The sequence below is a fragment of the Lissotriton helveticus genome, chromosome 6 (genome assembly GCF_964261635.1).
Source record: "Lissotriton helveticus chromosome 6, aLisHel1.1, whole genome shotgun sequence".
NCBI classification, from domain to species: domain Eukaryota; kingdom Metazoa; phylum Chordata; class Amphibia; order Caudata; family Salamandridae; genus Lissotriton; species Lissotriton helveticus.
In genome coordinates this window covers 1372692455-1372716217 of record NC_136067.1, presented here as the reverse complement: position 1 = coordinate 1372716217, position 23763 = coordinate 1372692455, and the positions used below count along the sequence as shown (strand labels likewise).

At 40.9% G+C, this 23763-nt stretch overlaps 1 protein-coding gene across 1 annotated transcript in view; it reads left to right on the top strand.

Annotated features, from left to right (window-relative positions):
* The window catches only part of EZR (ezrin), a 211206-nt gene that overhangs the window by 141268 nt on the left and 46175 nt on the right, over positions 1–23763 (top strand). The window contains exons 5-7 of the mRNA XM_078649129.1: positions 28–302; positions 5275–5358; positions 7505–7651. Coding sequence (XP_078505255.1) covers positions 28–302; positions 5275–5358; positions 7505–7651 — 506 coding nt within the window. The remainder of the gene's footprint in view (positions 1–27; positions 303–5274; positions 5359–7504; positions 7652–23763) is intronic.

The window sequence follows — 23763 nt, the reverse complement described above, 5'->3', positions numbered from 1 at the left end:
TCCCTTTCTTCTACCCATCTTTCACAGGTGTCTGCTCAGGAGGTCAGGAAAGAGAACCCCCTCCAGTTCAAGTTTCGCGCCAAATTCTTCCCCGAAGATGTCTCTGAGGAACTGATCCAGGACATCACTCAGAAGCTGTTCTTCCTGCAGGTGAAGGATGGCATTCTCAGTGACGAGATCTACTGCCCACCAGAGACCGCTGTGCTGCTCGGTTCCTACGCAGTGCAGGCCAAGTTTGGGGACTATTCCAAAGAAGTGCACAAATCTGGATACCTCAATTCTGAGCGCCTTCTGCCACAGCGGTAAGTGTTTTCCACAGCGATCACTCCAATGCTTTCACATTGCAAGAGAAAACAAAAGGTGTATTTAGACTTTATTTCCTTAAAATGTGCACATTTTCATTGATAAACACAAAAAAATATTTGCTGCAAGAATGGTGTCTGATGAGGAAGTAAAAGATGAAGAATTAGAACAATTGCTGCACGTTTTTCCAGAAAGCCCTATGTTTCACCCAAGCAACACAATAATTTTCATCCTGCCAAGTCTATTTTACGATTCCACAACGGTAGATGTTTTTACCCGAAATGCTGGATGTTTTTACGAAATTTCTGTCTATTAATCTAAATCTGCGTGCCAAGGCATATGCTTAGCCCCACACATGCTGTACATTTGTTCTCATGCATTTAATTGAACATTTCTTTCCCCTCGCCAATAATACGGTGTGTATTTGACCTAAAAACGGTTTATGATCAACCTACATGACTCTTCATTTGACCTAAAAGATGCTATACATTTAGCCTCACAGACCATGTGCTTGTGACCATAAAAGCACTAAGCACCTGTCCCCATACTGCATTTAATGCCAAAAGGCCACAATTTTGATCTCCAAGGAGACATCGTTGTATCCAAAAATGTTGTACTTTTAGCCCAAAAATAGACATACATTTTACCTCTCATACATTTTTTAATCAGGGCCCCAACATTTTAAATATATCTCCCCATAAATTCTGTAAATTGTGGATCAGAAAGCTCCTATTCAGTCCCCATGGAAACAAAATACTTAGGGCCTGATTTAGAGTTTGGTGTATGCCCCCTGTGGCTGCCAACATGAATCCCAAAGTGCAGTTGGTCCCAGTTGGACCCCTTCCCCGTTGTGAATCAGTTAATACCACCATTGATGTGTTGGTAATTGTTCAATGGTTTGTGACCTAAATTGTACATGCAAACTATTGAAACATTGCATACTAAATTGCAGTTTGGAAGGAATGCCGCATCCAGTCGGTATGAACTGCTACCTCATTTTACAAGTCGGACTCGAAAATGGAATTTGTACATAAACAGGCATTTTGCGAGTTGCACACAAAGCCCTTTAGCACATCTGTCCCATAGTCCTTCCTACAAACTTGTCTCCCTACAAAACCTCTTGAGTACCCATTTGTCATGCCTAAAGCCCACAAATATGCTTATGTCTTTTTTTTAACCCCACCTTCTGTCTTGAAAATTCAGTTTCCACTAGCTTTTATTGTAATAAATGTGGTCTTGGACACTCGTATGCACTGCAGTATGGATGCTGTGGGAGCTGCAGCACCCCAAAATAACATACTGAAGTTCCGGAGGTGTATGTGCAATAAAGATGCCTTTAAATTGATTTTTTATCTTGTCGCATTTGTTGTGTGTTCAAAAACAGAGGACAAATGTCCGGATAGGTTTTTTGACAAATTGCTGCCTATTCTTTTAACATGGAAACTGGTGTTCACTTTTTTTCTTTGACACCAATGCAAGAGGATGTTGTAAAATGAACTATGTGGCCATCTTCCTGGTGTGAAAGTAAAGGCTGAAGGATGTCATTTGTTTCTAAAACACAACAAAATGTAAAAACTATATTTGAACGATATAAATCTTTCAAAATATCAGCAGTCCAGAAAGCTCAAGTAAAGAGCTTCGTTTGTAATTCTGAAGTGTGATGGAAACAAAGATTTCAATAGGATCAAAACAAATTAAGACTCTTTACTTGGTGATGTGCAAATGAAAAACATTCCCTGAAATCCATCTTCCACACATTATCGTTTGTGCTATATATAGTTTTATCAGTAAAACCGCATATCTTTGCAAATTTAGTGGTCGCTTCAATGGAGAATGAGGTGTCTGTAAATAGCAGTGTACTAGTACACCATGTTTGAATAATATATTTGCAACAATGTGTCCAAAATGCACTACCAGCTACATCCCACATCCTTACCACACTCCTGCTGATTGGACATGGTTCATTTGCTACACTTGTTGTTTGTGTGGTGCGCGGATTTCTAACAATCCCTATGAGTTCAGTGCTGTAACATTGATGGCAGCAGCCTAACTCTGAAAATTGTTCCAGCACCACTGTGGACACCTGACTTTAATACAGCTGCATTTGGCTTCAAATATTTCATTTGCTCCAAAACTGCTGAAATTTTGGATTTAAATTTTAAGTTTGGCTTCAAAAAGCATATGTTTAGCCAGGAAAATGGTGTACATTTAAAAATGCAGGAAATTGTGCTAAAAAAAAATCACACATTTTTTAAAATACAGCACGATTATCTTGATAAAGTATGCATACCTCTATGCAGAAAAGGTTCACTAAAGTTCTGAAATCAGATATGCAGCGGCCTAAAATGAAATCATACTGGGGGGATTTGCTGAATAAAGGCATCACTGATGCTGATGCAGAAAGTTGAAAAGTGATGCAAAACTGTAAGAAACCTAGGGCCTCATTTACAAAACAATGACGCAGACCGGCGCCACAGGTTTGCGTTGTATTAACAACAATACGACACAGCCATGTGATTTCCCCTGTGCTGGCCCACGTTTGGATGCCATGCACCACTGCAGGTACCCTTGCGTCATGTTGCAAGGGTGCCTTACGTTGCGGGATGATTGTTTTTGTGCAGGAAGGAACATCTTCCTTCACAAAAACAATCACTGATGGCATTCACCTCTTTCTATGCATGCTGCACAATGCAGCACGCATTGAAAGAGAAAAAAACGAGGAGAAATAAAAGTATTTCTCCTTGTCCACTCCTACGCCTCCCCTGTGGCAGTATATGATTCTGACACACTCCCAGCTTTACAAAACATTGTAAATCTGGAAATGTGTCAGGTTCCATGGATGTTGCTTAGGAACACCCACAGCAACACTTATGGAGTGCCCCTTTAACGCAGGGTAATGCATGAAAGGGGCCCTTTATTTACATGGCCATAAAAAGTCATGCAGTGTGACTTTACGTGGCCTTGTAAATATAAGTAGGCACACTGCACCACCGGTGCATCAAAAACAGTGATGCACCGGCAGTGTAATGGCCTTATAGATGAGGCCCCTAAAGTTGTGGGAGAAGAGTAGTAGCCCATGCCAATTGTCCCCTGGGAAGCTCTGTGTTAGCTCAACCCACCTCCTAGTTCATGCATGCACTTGGAAGAAATGAGAGAATGGCTTCTTCCACTGTAGGAAAGGCATAAGTTTTGTATTCGCAGCAGTCATATGACGTGCACCCTTATTTGGTGAGTGGTAAGTATATCAACGGAATCCAAAATTCCAGTTAAAAAATATTCAGTGAAACATGACAGATTGATCCCGTGCTAGGAACATGCCAGGCCCTTTTTGCTTATGTCAGTGGAAGGTGGCTGGCCTTGAAGAAGCGAGAGTAGGGGGTTCTAGCAACCTCTACTCCATGGCATGTCTCGAGACACTCTTTACGCACACCACTTGAGAGAAGAAATCAGCCATGGAAGGAAGATAACCTCACTTACATGGGTATCTCCCCCACGAAATGAGGGACATACAGAGATGTCTCGAATATGATAGACAGTGTCCACCATGACTTGGGGAGCCTGTCACTGAGAGACACTGCCCACCAGGGCTGAGATTTTCTATTTGCCAGAGAGCACTACCTAGGGGTCTACTCACCTGCAGCAGCCGAAGTGAGAATCAATATGTCTCTAAGGAAGATGGCTGCAGTGTTCCATAAGTGCACCAGCACCTTCACAAGGGAGGAAAGACGGTAATGTTTGTCCCACGCCATACTCATATTGAGCCCCTGCTATACTGTAGCAACATGTTTTACGTATTAAAACAGAAGGCCCGATCTATTCCTACTTAACACCTTCAATGCTACAGCAATTCCCCCCTGGTGCTGAACTCTGCAGATCCCCATTGTGCATGACGAGCTCAGCTCGTCATGAGCACACGAGCAGTGTACTGCATGACGAGCTGAGCTCGTCATGAGCATGGAAGGGGTTAATGCTGCTAATGCACTGATAGGGGGCACCAAATAATGTGTTTTCTGTTTTCCCAGAGAACATCATCTTTGCTCTTTTTTTCAGGTACAAAAAAGAGGGCCCAGAAATATGTGGGCCCTCGGTCCCACTCAAGCTTCTGACATGCTTGAGTGGCTTTTACTACTTCATTAAGTCATGTGGAGCCACATGTATGAAAGCTTTTTGCATTCACAAATGATATGATTCGGTAAAATCGTCTGTTTGCTAATGCAAAATAGCCTTTCCTGATGTATGAAAGGCTTTCTAGTCCAATTTTAGGTAATCGCAAAAACTTGCAGTTACCTACAATTGCAACTACTATTAGGGAATCACAATTTGCGATTTCCTTGGCACCTGTATGAAGCATTTTCCAAATTCAAACTGTGCATTTAGGAAAATACAATGCTCATTGACTTCAAGTCGATGGTAACCATGTGCAAACTTTGAAAAATGCACAAACTGCATGTTTCAAAGTGCCATGTAGCGCACACATGCCCCTAGGGTATATATGCCCTTACATGTGCACATTTATTTAATTGGGGGTGCTTCAGGGGGGCCTTAGGCCCCAGGACACCCATGCCTTTGCATTACCTAATTTGCTATTGCCAATTAGGTAATCGAAAATTATCTAATACAAAACCATTCACACCTGTAAGCCTTTCGGCCCATAGGGACAAATGTAGTAGTATTACCTAATAGCGATTCACTATTTACTGAATCACTATTAGGTCATTTATAAGGAATAGCAAAATCATGGCAGTTCCTTACATACATAGCATTTTGAGACTACCACAAATAGTTATTCCGTAAAAATCGCTATTTAGTAATCGCAAAATGCTTTTTTTGATACATGTGTCGGAGCACTCTTTCAAGAGGTCAATAGAGGGATCCAGCAGGGAAATATTATATAAGAAGAGAAAAGATATTCAGCATGATTTGGAGCATGAAAATCACAATTTTCTTTTTTTTCTGCACATTCCTTTTCAGGGTTTTGGATCAGCACAAACTTTCCAGAGAGCAGTGGGAAGAAAGGATAGAGGTCTGGCACACCGAGCACCGTGGAATGCTAAAGTGAGTACACAACATGACTCACAATAACCAAAGACTATAATGTGTTTTATCTGTCATTTAAAGCCGCAATGGTCTAAGCTCTGTAAATACCAGGTATTACTGTCATAAAAGTCAGTTCCTCCATCTACTAACGTCGGAAAGGTGGAAAGCTGAGTTGGGCCTGCTAGGATTGATTGGATGGCGACCTTCAGATTACATTGGCAAGATGGTGGTAGTGAGTTTTGACTCTCCGAGCCAATGAATTAAGTAAATCAAGAATTGTATTTCACAAAAAGGTTTGATTAATAAAATGATGGTTCAATATGTCGTTTTAACTATATATATTTGCACCAGCCCTGCTTTTGCTGGCCTACCCCCCACAATGTCTTTGGCTTTCCGTGTATTACTGCCCTTCTCCTTAACATCCAGACCTCTCTCCATTAGTACCAGAGTACTCCATTTGTATGTATGAAGCTGTTCCCCCAGACTTGGGGGGGGTCTAATCCAGAGGGCGTCATATTCTTGCAGCAATTCGTACCATTTGATACTTGTTTTTTAGCATGAACTCAGATACTGCTCAATTTTGAATCGCAAAACATTTGAAACATTCACCAATGTCGATACCGTTGGCCATTCCAGTAGCTGATATCACATAAATGTTGATAAAATTATACCTGTGGACATTTTGAAGTCCCCCCAGATTGAATATTTCCAACTCCAAATAGTGTTCTATTTTTTACTGAAAGGTTTCTCCAAGTAAATTCAGTTGGTGTGATCCAGAGAGTTTCATATTGTTTGTCGATGGTGTAGGATAAACGATTTATCGCCTTGGTAATATCCAGGCACATACCAAGTAAATCTTGTAGGGTCTTAATATAGACTCTTTTAAGCAAAATACTTGGGGCTGAGAAATTGTATAGAGAACTTTTCCATAATAGGTTGTTAATAAAATAGACTGGGAAAGGTAAGTTCTTAGAATGTCAGCACCAATCATCCTTTTATGTGCATCCAGGTTGTGATGTGTCTGGGTGGAGTATGGTATTGTTGGTACAGGGCTCAAAGCTTGAAACAAACCATGACCTGGAGTTTGGCTTTCTAAATTCTGACTTTCAAATGAACCCAAATTAAGCGTCTTTATTACAAGTGATTGAGAGATTTCTGTCCAAGGACCTTCGATAACATGTTCACATCACATTGTTGCTCTTTTGTGTAATCCTAATATTCTAATAATGTACCCCAAAATACACTATTAGAGTAGCTTATAATGCCCTCTATTACATGACTTTATATGGTACATTATGACTTATGGATTACCTGTTTCATGAGTAGGGAAAGAGATGGAGGATGGCGAGAGCTAGTTAGTGGGTAGGAGATGGGAGTTTGGAAGTGGAAGGAGGGAGACGCAAGTTGGCCAGGAAACAAAAAAAAAAGGCATTGACAAACGTGACAGTACACAAACGGGCAGAGCTGAAGGTAAGAAATAGGGTGAAGAACAATCAGGTGGTGGGAGATTAGAAGAAGGATTTTGACAGATGAGAGACAGGGGATTCATCTGGATAGTGGAGCAGGAGCAGGAACGTGAGTTTTCAAGACTTCAAGAGATTTGGATCTGGCAGTGGCAGCAGAAGGGGATTTGACAAGAGAGTAGAAAAGGATGGGGCATTTTTTGGGGGTGGGCATGGTGTGGATGATGAAGTTCTTCCCCCATTACGTGGAATTACAGGGGTTTCCCCCTGCAAACAATGCGCTAAAAAAATCAGGGATGCCCCAAGACATTGAAAATTGATTTTCTGCTTTTGTAAAGTAAAATGACATTGGTCCAACTCGACATGTCTGAATAAAATGGCACAGGTATTTTTGAATCTTGAAACCAGAGTACAGAAGAAACTGTCTATGGTTTTTTTCTATCAATTTAGAGGTATACACATTCCAAAGTCCCTTTGAACAACCTACTCTCCTTTGCTCTGGCATCAGTTCTGCCTCGGTCTGCCTCAACTTCCCTTCTTCGTGACCTAGTGTCACAATAGGCATGTAGGATCGCTTCAATGGAAGGCTTTTACCGGGTTTCACTCATAAAATCTAATGCCCATGAGGACCTCAATATTTTAGAATATACAAAGAAAGTTCCGGACCTAACCTCAGTTGATCTTTTTTCCCCCCCATGCAGAGAGGATGCCATGCTTGAATACCTGAAGATCGCCCAGGACCTGGAAATGTATGGAATCAACTACTTTGAAATCAAAAACAAGAAAGGTTCCGACCTCTGGCTAGGAGTGGACTCCTTGGGACTGAACATTTACGAACACAATGACAAGTACGTGCGGCTTTCATGTTTTTAATCGCTGTTGCAGAAACCCTTTGATTACGCTACACAATAAAGTCAGATCCTTCTTCCTGGTCACAAACGTTGCGCTCTAGCTTCTGGTTTTATCACTGCTTGTACGTCATTGTTGTGTACAATGTAATATCTTTATGCTGTTCTGATTAGGAAGAGTGTTTGTACATTGCTTTGCTGCAATTGAGTCCAAATGCACCTTGAAGGACAGAGGAGACATTTTTGTGATAACATTTCAGTGGGACATTGTCAGGCTATTGAATTATGAAGTCAATCAACTCTGAATGTTTTAAAAAAATTCTCACAACATTGGACACTGGATATACTGCAGTGAGGTGCACACTCATTCATTATTTGTTTCTGCATTTTACATTCTATTGGAACCGTTTTTTAATGGTTGAACATGCTAAAGGATTTTATCTGCGGATACTGAGATCCAACAGGTTGTTCTGTTGGTCACATTTGCTCTCTTTGCATCCGTGTTCACCCACATTACGACAAAGAAGCAGGTAAAGACGTGTGCCTAATGCATTTCTTTGGATGACTGTCAGGTATAATTTATCGTAAACAACACTTTTATTAATTTAGAAATCCAAATAATATTCTAAGCTTAGCCACATTCTGCAGTATTGATATTTAAATTTAAGACTACCTTAAAAGTGTAATTTCACAAGGAAAGGTCTGCAAACAAAATTAAACTACGTTTAAGATTAAAAAAAAGGGAAAAATAAAAAAAGGGGAACAGGAAATTAAATGGTGAGGGTATTAGATGTTTTTGAAATTTGTGGCTTGATATGTTTCAAACAGTAAACTCAGTTGTATTAAATATTCCTTGGGTTTTACTTGGAAGTGTAGTGCATCCATAAGAGCAGCATTTTGTGCAAGTAAAGGGATCTGAGGATTAACATTGGCACTGTTGATAATTTAAAGCATCAACATATTCATTCCTATCACACTTAATCTGGGCATCTATATTCTTTTTTTGGGATGGGGGATATTTTTATTGTGTTTCAGGGAAAGCAAAACAAGTAACAAACAACAAAATAATCCCACCAACACAGAGGGCATGTGGACAAGTGTTCATCCGCTCACAGAGAATATAGCCACATAAATGAGACTGGACCTTTGTTTCAACAACTTCATTACATTCTTCCATCATATCCTGAGCCCAAGGGGCTGTGTTCAGGCCCAAGTCGAGCCCAGTTTCAACCCCTGTCATTTCTTTCTCTTGCTATCCTACCCTAATCCTGCTCTCATTTCCACCCGTGTGCTCTAAATCTTCTCGAATTTGCAGGGACATCCCCAGGCATGGTAAATCAGTCACTTAGCCCCCATACACTAATCCATGTCTTTCTTCCATTGCCGTCTAGTTGTCAGCGTGCTCTCTCCCCAGTGTTTTAGAAGATTCCTGCTGGCCACTATCAGGGTCAGGTTGCTAAACAACAGATGGTAGTGAGACAAAATATCGGAATTAAAATATCGAGATACAATAATATCGATGTTTTAATTTCGATGGTACAGAATATCGATGTGCAAAATATCGACAGACAGAATATCGTTTTTACGGTATGTATGTTACTAATATCGAAATTTACTAATATCGAAATTTTGTTTAGTGTTATGTATTTTATTATTTTGTTTATATGTTTGTTAAATATGTTTTTTAATATATGTTTGGAAATTAGTAATTTTGTTTACATTTTGCGTTTTAGTATCAGAGCGGGTTGTGGGTTTATAGGGGAATAGGGTGGGAAGTAATTTAATATTAATTCATTAATATTATTTTTTTTAAATATTTTTAATTAATAATTAATTGGTAATTAATTAATATTAATTAGTTATTTGAATTAATTAGAGTTAATGTAGTAGTATTTACCATTGTTTGTTGTTAATTAATTATTAATTAGTTAATTGAATTAATTAGAGTTAATGTAGTAGTATTTACCATTGTTTGTTATTGTCAATTAATAATTAATTGGTAATTAATTAATATTAATTAGTTAATTAAATTAATTAGCGTAATTATGCTAATATATTTATTTGTTTGTTATTGTTAATTAATAATTAATTGTTAATTAATTATTAATAATTAGTTAATTAAATTATTTGCAGTTAATGTGATATATTTAATTTTTTGTTATTGTTAATTAATAATTATTTGGTAATTATTAAGTGATTAAATGATGGGATTTATTTATGTGTAGTGGGTTGTGTGTTTATAGGGGAATAGGTTGTGATATAATTAAATTTAATTAATTTAAGAGATTGTATTTATTTATTGGTATTTATTGTTAATAAAATGGTAATTAATAAGTGTTAATTAGTTCATTTATAATTGCATCAATTTAATATTAATTGTTATTAATTGATTAATTGATATTTATATTAATTGTGTTTTTTTGTATGTGTTGTGTGTTAAAGGGGTAGTAGTGTGGGAAGTAATTTTTACCCCCATGCTATCCAACGCTTTCCCTACTGTTGCACCCTTTGGAGTGGGAATAGTAATTTTTACCCCTACGCTATCCAACGCTTTCCCTATTGTTGCACCCTTTGGAGTGGGAATAGTAATTTTTACCTCTACGCTATCCAACGCTTTCCCTACTGTTGCACTCTCTGGAGTGGGAATAGTAATTTTTACCCCTACGCTATCCAACGCTTTCCCTACTATTGCACTCTCTGGAGTGGGAATAGTAATTTTTACCCCTACGCTATCCAACGCTTTCCCTACTGTTGCACCCTCTGGAGTGGGAATAGTAATTTTTACTCCTACGCTATCCAACGCTTTCCCTACTGTTGCACCCTCTGGAGTGGGAATAGTAATTTTTACCCCTACGCTATCCAACGCTTTCCCTACTGTTGCACCCTCTGGAGTGGGAATAGTAATTTTTACCCCTACGCTATCCAACGCTTTCGCTACTGTTGCACCCTCTGGAGTGGGAATAGTAATTTTACCCCTACGCTATCCAACGCTTTCCCTACTGTTGCACCCTCTGGAGTGGGAATAATAATTTTTTACCCTACGCTATCCAACGCTTTCCCTACTGTTGCACCCTTTGGAGTGGGAATAGTATTTTTTACCCCTACGCTATCCAACGCTTTCCCTATTGTTGCACCCTTTGGAGTGGGAATAGTAATTTTTACCTCTACGCTATCCAACGCTTTCCCTACTGTTGCACTCTCTGGAGTGGGAATAGTAATTTTTACCCCTACGCTATCCAACGCTTTCCCTACTATTGCACTCTCTGGAGTGGGAATAGTAATTTTTACCCCTACGCTATCCAACGCTTTCCCTACTGTTGCACCCTCTGGAGTGGGAATAGTAATTTTTACCCCTACGCTATCCAACGCTTTCCCTACTGTTGCACTCTCTGGAGTGGGAATAGTAATTTTTACCCCTACGCTATCCAACGCTTTCCCTACTGTTGCACCCTCTGGAGTGGGAATAGTAATTTTTACCCCTACGCTATCCAACGCTTTCCCTACTGTTGCACCTTCTGGAGTGGGAATAGTAATTTTAACCCCTACGCTATCCAACGCTTTCCCTACTGTTGCACTCTCTGGAGTGGGAATAGTAATTTTTACCCCTACGCTATCCAATGCTTTCCCTACTGTTGCACCCTCTGGAGTGGGAATAGTAATTTTTACCCCTACGCTATCCAACGCTTTCCCTACTGTTGCACCCTCTGGAGTGGGAATAGTAATTTTTACCCCTACGCTATCCAACGCTTTCCCTACTGTTGCACCCTCTGGAGTGGGAATAGTAATTTTTACCCCTACGCTATCCAACGCTTTTCCTACTGTTGCAATATGTGGTGTAATTATATATATATATTAATTTATATGTAGAGTTTTTAATTTATTTTCAATGTATATGTATTAGTTATTATTTTTTAAATATGTTTTAATGTTTTTAATTAATATTTGAAAAATTATATGTATTTTTAAAAAATGTGTAAATTATTATTAATACATTTAAAAAAACGATATTTTTAATTTCGATATTTTTGTGCTACAATATTTTTTTTCGCGATATTTTTGTACTTACCTTTATGAAGATATAACTCCGATATTTTTGATGTCGATATTTTTGTGTCGATATTTTTGTATGTAGATATTTTGTCTGTCGATATTATGTCATAGATTCCAACAGAGCATATAGATCCAGAGATTGTGCCCCCCAATTACCCAGGGACATTAGCTGGGGTGTGAGGTGCACTTTGTACCCCAGAGCTTCAGATATTTGATCACCCATCCCTTCCCAATAGTCCCAGATCTTCGGGCACTCCCAAAATTGCTGGATCAGGGTACCCATCATCTGGTAGCCCACAGGAAGAGATCATCAGTCACCCTCTCCATACAGAACAGGCGGGTTTGCGTATAGTACACCCCCTGTAACACTTTCAACTGAATCAGTCGGAACCCTGCCCTTAATGCCACTTCACTCGAGAATCTACAAAATTCTGGCTCAAATCATTTTCCTCAAGTCTGCTCAGGTCCCTCTCCCATATTTCCCTCAGATAGTCAAGAGGCGGAAGACTATTTTTTTTTAGTAAAATGGAATACATTTGGGGCACTGCATTGTTTGTCAGTGGGGCATTCAGCACTCTGTATTCAAGCAGGTACTCCTCTATCTGATCTCAGAGGACCCCACATTTATCCAGGATGTGCCTTATCTGGGGGTATCATAAAACCTGGCTACCCGTCAATTCATATTCTGTCTGCAAATCTGCTAATTAAATCACCATCCCTTCTTTTCAAGTATCCCCAAACTTGGAGATGCCCAATAAGTCCCATTTCTATGGCCATCAACTTTTCACAGTCCACTCAGAAGATTGGCTCCCCACAGGGAGGTCGCCAGCATCAACTTTCCTTGCCATCCCAACTGGGGTGTAGCCATTTTCCATACTGACACTACTGTTGCTGTAGGATGTGGCAAGGGGGGCAACCCCCTCCCCCAAAAGAGTCTCCACAGGTCTTTTTCAGGGGACATAGCATCTCTCTGCCTGTAAGGACGGTTCCTGCTGGTCCAAGAAGGCCCAGTCGTTAACCACCAACAGCTGTGTCACCCAATAATAAAGGTGTAGATTCAGAAGAGCAATATCCCTGCCTGTTTGTCGTCTTGTCAGGAGCATCAAGGCAATCCTGGGAACTCCGCCATTCCAGAGGAGTGTCTTCATAATCTGGTCCACCTTCTGAAAGAATTTATCTGGTATCAGGAAGAGGGTGTTTTGCAGCACAAAGAAATTTATATAGATAAATCATTTTCTACAGAGTTGTCAGCACCAGCAGGGACAGAGGGAGTTTCCTCCACTTCGATCGGTTCTGGTTAATGAACAAGTAATGGTCCTGGTCCAGGATTGCGAAAATACCTAAGTATTGAAATTTGCCGGTTGCCCGCCGAAAGGGTAATCTGGATCTACCTTCCCAATGAGACATGCCATGGACATGCGCCAGTTGATTTGAAGTCCTGCATATGAACCAAAGTCGTCAAGGATATGTAGAACTCTTGGTGTGGAAATCTGCCAGATATAGCAGAATGTCATCAACATATAATGATATGGTATCCTCCTGTTCCAGGGCACAGCAGAGACCGCTAAGCTGTGAATACATACATATCCACACCTCCAACAGCTCCAAGGCTGCCATAAACAGTTGTGGCAACAGCGGACATCCCTATCTGGTGCCCCTAAAAAGCCCAAATTTGCCAGACATCAACCTTTTCACCCTAATTCTTGCAACAGGATCCTCGTACAGAAGCTTTACCCAGGAGAGTAAGTACAGCCCAAAACCCAAGGAGCAGTGTCATCATATATGGCCACTCAGTCAAAGGCCTTCTCGGCATCCAGGGCCAGAAGGACTACTAGTTCTTCAATCCTAGAGCTACTTACCAGACAGACCATTAATCTACGTAACTTGTGTTGCGTGGCTCTGTATGGCATTCACCCGATCAATTCAAGGTGACTAGAGAGTCCAACACCTGCGTGAGGTGGTTTCCCATATTTTTCAGCAAGAACTTTATCTTCACATTAATCAAGGAGAGAGGTCTGTATGAGGCACAATCATCAGTAGGCTTTCCCTTCTTGTGTATCAGTACGATTGTTGCCTCTCTGAGATTATGTGGCAGAGTACCCTGCTCCCTTGCCTTGGATACCAGTTTGAGCAGCGGTCCCAGAACCTTGGATTTGACACATTTGTAGAATTCTGGCAGGAAACCATTAGGGCTGGGAATCTTGCCAATTTGCAATTGGGATATGGCCCCTGCCACCTCTCCCTCAATGACCTCTTTCTCCAGTAGGTCCCTCTGTTCAGGGTGGAGGCCAGGGGTCAGAAGGCTGGCAATAAAGCCAGCTATATTGCCCCAGTCAGCTATTGTGTGCGCCTCAAATAGCCCCTCCAGATAATATACAGACACCTGTGCAGTTCCCAAAGGGGTCTCCTTCTGCCCTGACTCCCCTGACCTGATTCACCGTACCCCAGTGCCCCCTCTTCTCTTTCTGCCAACCAGGTCAGGAGCTTTCTAGCCTTGTTGCTCACCTCATAGTCTACCCTGTCATTCGGAATTGAGCATGAGCCTCTTGGCAAGCAAGGCTCACATATTCTTGTCTCACCTCCTCAACTTATTGTATCAGGTCCCGGGAAGGAAAGGTAATGTAAGCGCCTTCCAACTGTGTGAGCTTCTCCAAGCGTTCTACATTCTGCCTCTAGCTGTCGCCTCTTCCCTGTCTTGTGCATTATAATTTGCCCTCTGGGATCCGCTTTATAAGCCTCTCCTATGAACGTTTTGGATTGAACTGACCCCTTGTTCTCTGCAACATAGCAATCGTTGGCCGTAACCATCAGTTATCTAATAGTTTTGTCTGTTACTTCCCAAGCTCCTAGTCTCCATGTCCCCTGTAGCCTCAGCATACCCATCTGTACCACTGTAGTCAAAGGTGAGTGGTCCGATATACCTCTGGGGCATCTGTATTCTTGTGCGCTTTAAGATTACATTTATTATGCACTACTCTTAAGAATTCACTGTATTTTTGAACAGGGTGAGAATCAATTTAAACCAACATTTATAAAGCGCCAACGGTGCCAAGATACTAAAATAGGAAGTTTAACATTGTTCTTTTTGGACAACACCAATGTAGGTACAGTAGAGAGCCAATATCACATTTTAAGTTGAGTTTCATTACATTGAAGTTTGATTAAGAGCTTTGCTACCAGTTGTGGTCTGATGAAGTTAGAAGATAACCCAGTTTGTTAATTATTCAAGAGGTCCAAAATGTCCTGTGAATGACCATAAACTGCGACAGGACAATAGAAAAAGCTATTTTTGCTTTAAATGGGTATCTCATATGTGTACTATATTGTTCCTCTCTTCAGAAAAAGATTTGAACATTGTTAAAGTCTTTATTACAGTTAGCAACTTTCATCTATGTATGCTAGTCATTTCTTTGCAAGTATTTATATTTAGGAGTAGTAATAATGCGACAATCAGTAGGGCTTATACAACGCATGATTTTACACCAGGAGTGTGTTTACATTACATAGCTTTACATTTACTTCAGAGATAGGAAGGCAAGTGTTATTCTTGACCATATATATATATATATATATATATATACTGAAATAAAACAAAGGTTACAGGGACTTTATAGTTATGCTCCAATTTCACTCGAATAAAACCAGTGAAATTCAGCAGTTATAGTTACCCGAGCTGACTGTAACTTACACCCCCGCATTGCAATGCTTATGACCTTGCATATTCCATCACTCAGGTGTGCAACACGTTTGGCAGAAATTGAGAATGGTAGTAGTATTTTAGTTGCTTAATAGGATATAGTGGTGAAGCTGCATCAGAACCCTGGAGAATGAGCTGACAGGCTGCTGCTGCTATTGGAAGTGAAGGTTATGTTATTCTCAGAATGTCAAATTGTCTTCTCATATGGCTGAGGTAGATAGTGTGAACTTGTAGAAATGTTAGCTTCTGGTGCTCTTCCCATAACTTCTCTAAGAAAATCATGAAGGAAAATTGCTTTTACTTAAACATGGTTCATCAAAGCCCTGCACAGAATTGGCAGGGTAAAATCGCCTTAGGGCACCCCATAATTCCTATTGCAATGAACAAATGGTTCACATTGTGACTAAAATCTGTTATAATACTTCCTTTTTCTTTTTTGTTTTTGTTTAAACCTTTATTAGGCATTTCAATAAAATAAAACTTAAAGTAAACAAATGTGTAGGAAAGACGAGAAGTAAAGTACGCCATATTAAATTCAGTTATCACGTCTCCGTTCAACAAGAGAGAGTAGTATTCCTATAATTGAGGTGGTATGAGCCATAGTGTAGTGTAGGTCAGAGAGAGGTATCATTGTCCGATTGCAAGGTTTTCAATATTGGCTATGAAATACTGTGGATGAAAGTGATTTACTTCTCGTTGAGAAAGGAAATATTAGAAGGAAAGAGGGAGTACTGAGATGTGAGGGAAAAAGAGAAAGGAAAGAGGGGAGGCTGTTTGGAGGGTGGGAGTGGAAGGGGATATCCCATTACCCACCAAGTTGGTTTGTTAGGTGGGTTTTGTTTGGATGTGAGTGTCCAATAGGGCCCAAAGTAGTCTAGATTTATCATGATCAACGTTTTGGTTAAGGATGATGTCTGCACTGAAGCAAACCCAGGCCCACCAAGTGTGGTAAGAGATCGACTTCAAATCTTTCCAGTTGCAGAGAATCTTTTTTACACCCAGTGTGTAAAAAGTCAAATGATAGTAGTTCCGTTGTATTTAGTGGTGGGGGGGTGGGAGGGCCCAGTGCCTAAGGAGATTAACACTGGATCCAGCGATACCCTGCAGTGGATGATGTCATTGATAGTTTTAATGTCTTCCCAGTATGACTGGAGAATGGGACAGTCAAGAGTGCCCTCTCCTCCCTTTTCTTTGCTGAATAATAGGATTTTGGAAGCAATCCTAGGCTTTTTATTATGCCAGATCAATTGACTGGTGGATTTGTTTACATTTTTGAAGGAGTCTGATACCACCACATCCTGTGTTTGGGGAGCCAAGTATCGATCAGTCCTGGATTTTATATAGTAGGATGTCTTCAATAAGTGTGTGTGATTCATGGAGGGATTTGCCTTGGTGTCGGTCAAAGCATTCCAGGTGGTGGCTTTGCCATTTGAGGTCTGTGTCCTTCATAATTGAAAGAGAGCAGGTGGGGTTGAGTATAAAAACTTCAGGTTTTTTTTGTGTGTAGCCATAGGCAATTGGATGGGCACTGATAAGCTTGAGGATTTCCGGGATAGCTGCTTCTGCGTATTCTGAGAAGATTTGGGCATTGTCCACATAAGCTGCTACTTTGTGGTTTGTGGGACCGAAGGGGATGCCTGTGATAATAGGGTTAGGATGAATTTGCAAAAGGAGAGGTTCTATTGGTAAGAAGAAGAGTACAGGTGAAAGGGTACTTTCTTGCCAGGTCCCTTAGGAATTACATTTTTCTGAGAGGGACTCATTGACCCTAACCTTGACTGAGGGGTTATCATATAGTACAAATACCATTTGTTAGAAGGTGGAACCAAGGTTGAATTTTTGGATTACTGATCTTAAAAAAGGTCAGGAGACCTTATTGAAGGCCTTTTCGGCATCTAGAGCCATGTCCATTGCAGGAGAGCTTACGAGGGGTGATTTTTCAAATAAGAGTGCAAATAATCTTATGTTGTAACAGGCTAATCTCCCTTTAATAAAGCCTGTTTGAGCGTGTTGGATTAGAGATGGGAGACGTTTTTTCAATCTTGTGGCAAGGATTTTTGCATATAATTTGCAGTCTACATTGAGTAGAAAAATTGGTCTGTAGTTTTTGGTGTCTAACGGGCCCTTATTGTCTTTGTGGATAACTGAGATTATAGTTTAAGTGAAGTTTTGGCCTGTTTTGCCATTTAAGGTGTACAATGCATTACTATGGGGACCATGTCTCCGAGTGCTCTAATGGTTGGCACAACATTTTGTCCATGTTGCGGCCAGACAGTCAAGGGAGGTCCATTTTTATGCCCCACTTCTCCTCGCACTCCCCTGTGGGTCAGGGTGTGCTCACCCTGCCCCCTTATAAGTATTATTTAATTCATTTTCATGACACAGGGACCATACCCATGAGTCTTCTAATGGCAGCTGCAACATAGTGTTCATGTTATACCCAGCACATCAGGCTTGTCCAGTGCTCTTTAAATTGCCCAATAGGTACATATCTGGACATCAATGCTCCAGCTGTCACACCATTTTCTGGTGGGTCACCCCTTAGTGCCGACCTAAGCACCTTTATAAAGCTAATTTTTCATACATCACTGAACAGATTTACACGAAAAATGATAAGCACACTTTCTGAGTAAAGTTCTACATTACTTTAAAATTTGGTGTAGTTTCATTGAGCCATTTTTTCTGGACTGGAGGGGAAATTTTCTATTGGTAATTAAAATGGGAAATCAACGTTTTGTGAACCCCCTCACACCCACCTCCTTTTTCTTAGTCCTCACATGATGGATCAGCTCGAAAGTTTCCATTGAGGAGCCAAGGTGGATGACCCTCTGCAACCCAGCACCGGGACACCTCTGTTGGAGGTAGCCGTGCTTTATAAACCACATTTATTATTATTATAATTTGTCATTTCAGTTGCTGCAGGGATGTTCTCGGTGATATCATAGAACACGTCATAAGTGATGTAATATCGGAGGTAATTAGCAGTGGGTGGCAAGGGCACGAGTTATCGTTACTTGAGGGCATGAGCAAAAGTTACTTTAGAATTAGCAATACTTTATCTTTGTTTTATAGAAAAATTATCGTCTTGAATAGACCCATGTATGTTTAGGACACTCAAAGTAATTCTAGTCCGTTAAATTACTAGAATCCTTCTGCACGAAGGATCTGCTTCCCCAGATTCTGCTTTTAGGTTGAATTATTTTAAATCCTGCTTGCCACCCCATTTCCCATGTGTACTTTATTCAATGCAAAGATCTCAACTCTTTCTAATTTAGTTTGATATATTCTTTTTACCCATTTCTTTTCCTCTTGGAGAAGGGTGACCTCACCTTTGAGCCTCACCATGTAATCTAGGATTTATTTTCTTAACTATATGATTCAGCCTTTTCACATTTAAAGGCAGGACTTGGTTATTGTCTGCAGTGAGTTATCAATGTCAGATAACACTAAAAAATCTATTTAGATGTTGGTAGTGCTATCTGCATTATAATAGATAAATCTAACCTTACAACTGTAGGTCTGACCTGGTTATACAGGTGCCTGTTCTTTAAGTATACTGATACGACAAGAGTGCCTTCAAAGCTCCTCTATTCCAGCTACAGCTAACTTGTTGGAAGTGACAAATTTATAGTTTGGATTGAGATTGGAACGTGCAGGATGTAGCTTCATTTAAATCCAGACAAAAATAAAATACTTCAGGTCGGCTACCATCTCAATATCTTGGCTTTCACTCAGTTGAGCCTCCCGTCTTGAGGTCATTGTTTGACACATCCAATAGTAAAAATGTAGGTAAAAAGAGAACGAGCTACAGAGCCTTCTCGGGCATTGCCCTGAAGATTTGGAACTCTGTACCACAGGAGGTCCGTTGAAACTCATCTACCTCTTCAATCAAAAAGAAAGTGAAAACTATACGAATGAATACTTTTTTGCCCTAAGACACAGTACGTTTTGTTATTTATCTGCCTAATACTCTGATGCCCTGATTGTCCATTACTCTTATGCCCAACAATTGACTCCAGCTTTAGCATGCTACTTCCATATATTGAATGATTGTTTGTTCCTACTACTGTATCCCACATACCCTATAATGTGAAGCGCTCTGATACCCTCTTGGGTCTTGTTCGCGCTATACAAAACGTTATAAATAAATAAAATAGGTATGCTGACTGATGAACATCCATCACTGCTCCTTTGAGTCAAACCTGAGTATCTGCTTTGTAAAGACCAACCTTTGCCAATGAAAGGTATCTGGGTGACCTCTACCTTTGCTAGCCTTTCTGCATAGTGTGCCAGTGGTCATCACCTTTGGAGGGAAATAAACAGAAACAATCGGTTCCTCCCCGCTGTACGCTGTCTCGGCTGCCTTCCGGTGATAAAGCAGGTTAGATTTATGGCACAGTGAACAGTGCATTTAGCCTTTCATCTCAGTTTTAAGCATTCCTGGCACAGAAATTCAATAAGCAAATTTCAGAAAGGTAACATACTGTCTTGTGTTCTCACCTTTTTGGTCTAGAAGGGTAGTCTCCAGAGTAGTGTACTTTCACATATTCAGACTATTGCGCTCTCCGTTAGAGAAAAAAAAAACGTGACTTTTGCATCTCCCTTTATTCAACTCTCTGTAGGTATTGTCGGCAGTAGGAAGACTCCTCAGTACAAGCCTATCTAACATATACTATAACAAAGCGCGAAGAGGTACTGCACTTTAGTGGCAAAATCAGTGTGTCACCCTTCATTAGATCCTTTTATTGTGTGCTTCTTCAAAAATGACGTTATGAATCCGGTACCATCAAATCAATCTTGTATAAATGTGGCTTTTTGAATTTGTGGTAAGTTTCAAAAAGTGCCAGTGATTTGTCTGAAAATACAAGAGGTGTAGACCGAACTGGTCTGGCAGGTTACAGTAGGCTGTTTCACCCCTGTTTATGCTTTTAGACATAGTTGTATTTGAGAGGTTACCCCATCAGGAGTGCAATTGGCTCTTTCTACATTTTTTATGTACTACTTGGACCGTTGGCCATAATTTCAAGAAACTTAAATGAGGTGAAACAACCTGGTCTAACTCACAATTTATTTGTGGTTTCTTGAAAATCCGTTTAGCAATGTGTGCAAAAAAGGTCATAAAAACTAGTGGTCATATAAGGTTAAAAATTATATTGCAACACTTCAAATCGCGATTTTGAAGTCACAATGTCTGGCAATCACGTTTCAGTTCTTGATCAATTGGGCTTCAGATTATTGTTATTTCCGCTACCCTGAAATTCCAATTGTGTTGTAGTGGAGATAAAATCTCTGGCCGGGGAGGGCGGTATGAAGTGTGTTATTTATTTAAGATTAGCGACGGTAAGGGCAAACCCCAGATATCTGGGTAAAGTCCAAAAAGGAATACATGTTCAAAATCGCCATTTTTAATTATCATCACAAATTCAGAAATGCAACTGTTACAGTTAAGTTTCAGTTTTCGTTAAACATGTGTTATTGAGTTACTTATAATTTAGGTGTATCATAACTGGCCACAAAAGTACACTTAGTACTTGTAGCTTACTTCTGTATCAAGTTTCATGTAGATCCATTAAGGACCGGGCATAGTTCTTTGACTTGTTAATAACTTTTACACTGATTGACTGATCTGCAGGAAATCTGGCAGACTAATGGCCCAGTCAGCACAGCTTTGTAATCTCAAGTTCTGTGCATATCTATAAACGTTTAAGATTAATGGGGGTTGGTTAAAAGTCGGGTTTTTCATTTTAACTCCCACAAAAATGTTGGGTGCAGGCTGCTGGGTCGCGGTGTTGATACAACCAACTGCGCAGCAGGTTCTATAGCAGGTGTAGCTGAAAGGAACATTGTGGTCGCACACCCACTGCAAATGGCCCATGTTTGTGCACAGTTAATTTTGTGGACATGATGTTTGCAACCAAATACTGCAGTGCATGGTTTAATGCTGTGCACAACTGGTTCAATAGCTACAGTATTTAGGCAGAAAGTATGGCCGACAGCTACACCTGTGCCGAGTCCCTGCTGCTCACACGCTCTGTGGATTGGTGATGTCGGGCATTGGAGAAAACGAAATCAGTGGCAGCCATGCTCAGTGGCCCTAGAAAGTTTATCTCTCAAACCAGCTGGTGTGCGAGGTAAGGGACTGCTCAGAGTGCAGTCAGATACCTTCCCTCTCCTATAAAGGACTGGTCAGAGTGCAGTTAGATACCTTCCCTCTCCTATAAAGGACTGGTCAAAGTGCAGTCGGATGCCTTCCCTCTTCTATAAGGGACTGGTCAAAGTGCAGTCCGATGCATTCCATCTCCTATAAAGAACTGGTCAAAGTGCAGTCAGATGCCTTCACTCTCCTATAAGGGACTGGTCAAAGTGCAGTCAGATGCCTTCCTTCTCCTATAAGGGACTGGTCAAAGTGCAGTCAGATGCCTTCCCTCTCCTATAAGGGACTGGTCAAAGTGCAGTCAGATGCCTTCCTTCTCCTATAAGGGACTGGTCAAAGTGCAGTCAGATGCCTTCCCTCTCCTATAAGGGACTGGTCAAAGTGCAGTCAGATGCCTTCCCTCTTCTATAAGGGACTGGTCAAAGTGCAGTCAGATGCCTTCCCTCTCCTATAAGGGACTGGTCAAAGTGCAGTCAGATGCCTTCCCTCTCCTAGAAGGGACTGGTCAAAGTGCAGTCGGATGCCTTCCCTCTTCTATAAGGGACTGGTCGAAGTGCAGTCCGATGCATTCCATCTCCTATAAAGAACTGGTCAAAGTGCAGTCAGATGCCTTCACTCTCCTATAAGGGACTGGTCAAAGTGCAGTCCAATGCCTTCCTTCTCCTATAAGGGACTGGTCAAAGTGCAGTCCGATGCCTTCCTTCTCCTATAAGGGACTGGTCAAAGTGCAGTCAGATGCCTTCCCTCTTCTATAAGGGACTGGTCAAAGTGCAGTCAGATGCCTTCCCTCTTCTATAAGGGACTGGTCAAAGTGCAGTCAGATGCCTTCCCTCTCCTATAAGGGACTGGTCAAAGTGCAGTTAGATGCCTTCCCTCTCCTATAAAGGATTGGTCAAAGTGCAGTCAGATGCCTTCCCTCTTCTATAAGGGACTGGTCAGAGTGCAGTCAGATGCCTTCCCTCTCCTAGTACACACTGGCACAGTCTTAGCCTCCTATACAGACCCTGTCCGGGCCAACGTACAATTATTTGTAGATGTCCTATAAGGTGGTCTGCCACTTATGGACATTTCCCGGGGCAAGGTTGTCTGGCGCATGTGCCAATTGCATACGGCAGCAAAGTTAATTTGCCTGAGACAAAGCATATTACTTCTACTTGTTGTAGCCAAAATGTGCTGGTGCACTTTATGTTCACCCATTTGCTAATATGGCAAGCCTACTGTGCCCCTTTTTGTCAACCAGATTGCACCTCCTGCAATAAAATGGTGCTACAAACATGGGACGTTCTTTGAATTGTAGCAATATACTCATCAGGAATCAGCCAACAACAACAGACACACATATGCAAACGCAGACAAACACCGACACAAAACACACACATCTAATAATTTTTTTGGTCTGGCTCTTGTCTATTATGAAACTGCTGACTGCACACACTCATTCTATATAGTACAGTAGCAGATAATTTAGTTAAATTCACCATCGTCTCTGCATTGGTAAATGTGCAAGAAACTATATAATTGCCATGAAGTTAGTTAAGCTTTTATTGCAGAAATTGTTTTACCATCTTTGTTTTAGTAACCAGTGTACTCTCACCTTCTAAAGAACCCTTTTCTTTGTCATTTAGAGAAGAAATCAGTAACTTCGATTTACATAGCACATTATTTTCTCTGCTTATGAAAGGGTGTCTCAACTAAGAATGTTCCAGGTGAGTTTGGAGTTGTTCCATAAAGCTGACAGGCAGGGTTAGGCAAAACAACACCCCAAATATAAAGTGAAAGCGCTTAAGGACGTGGCGAGTCGTCTGCAGAAGAGCGACTGAATGCGAAGCAATCTGGGTGGGAACGTGTTATTGAATACAGGAAAGAGCAGAAGCGAGTGGTACAAAGGCAGCTAGTGCCACTGGCAATCTAGCCCTTGACTGCCTGCCGTCACAGGGAGCTGTAGGTGTGCCAGGCGCAAGGTTATTCAATGCAGGCTACAATTCCTGAATGACTGGATCCTGTTGGTGTCGCCATGGTAATGTAAACTGGTTTCTCAAGATTTGCGGGCTGTGTCTTCATGACCAAGCTGAGAACGGCTTCCGAATGCCAGCAGTCATGGCCTTTGGGGCAATATTGCCTCATATGTCTTCAGTGGTGCTGTCACTCCCACAGCGTGCATTGCACTGTGTGAAAGCTAAATAAATCAGAGTTGAGTGTACTTGTCCTGGG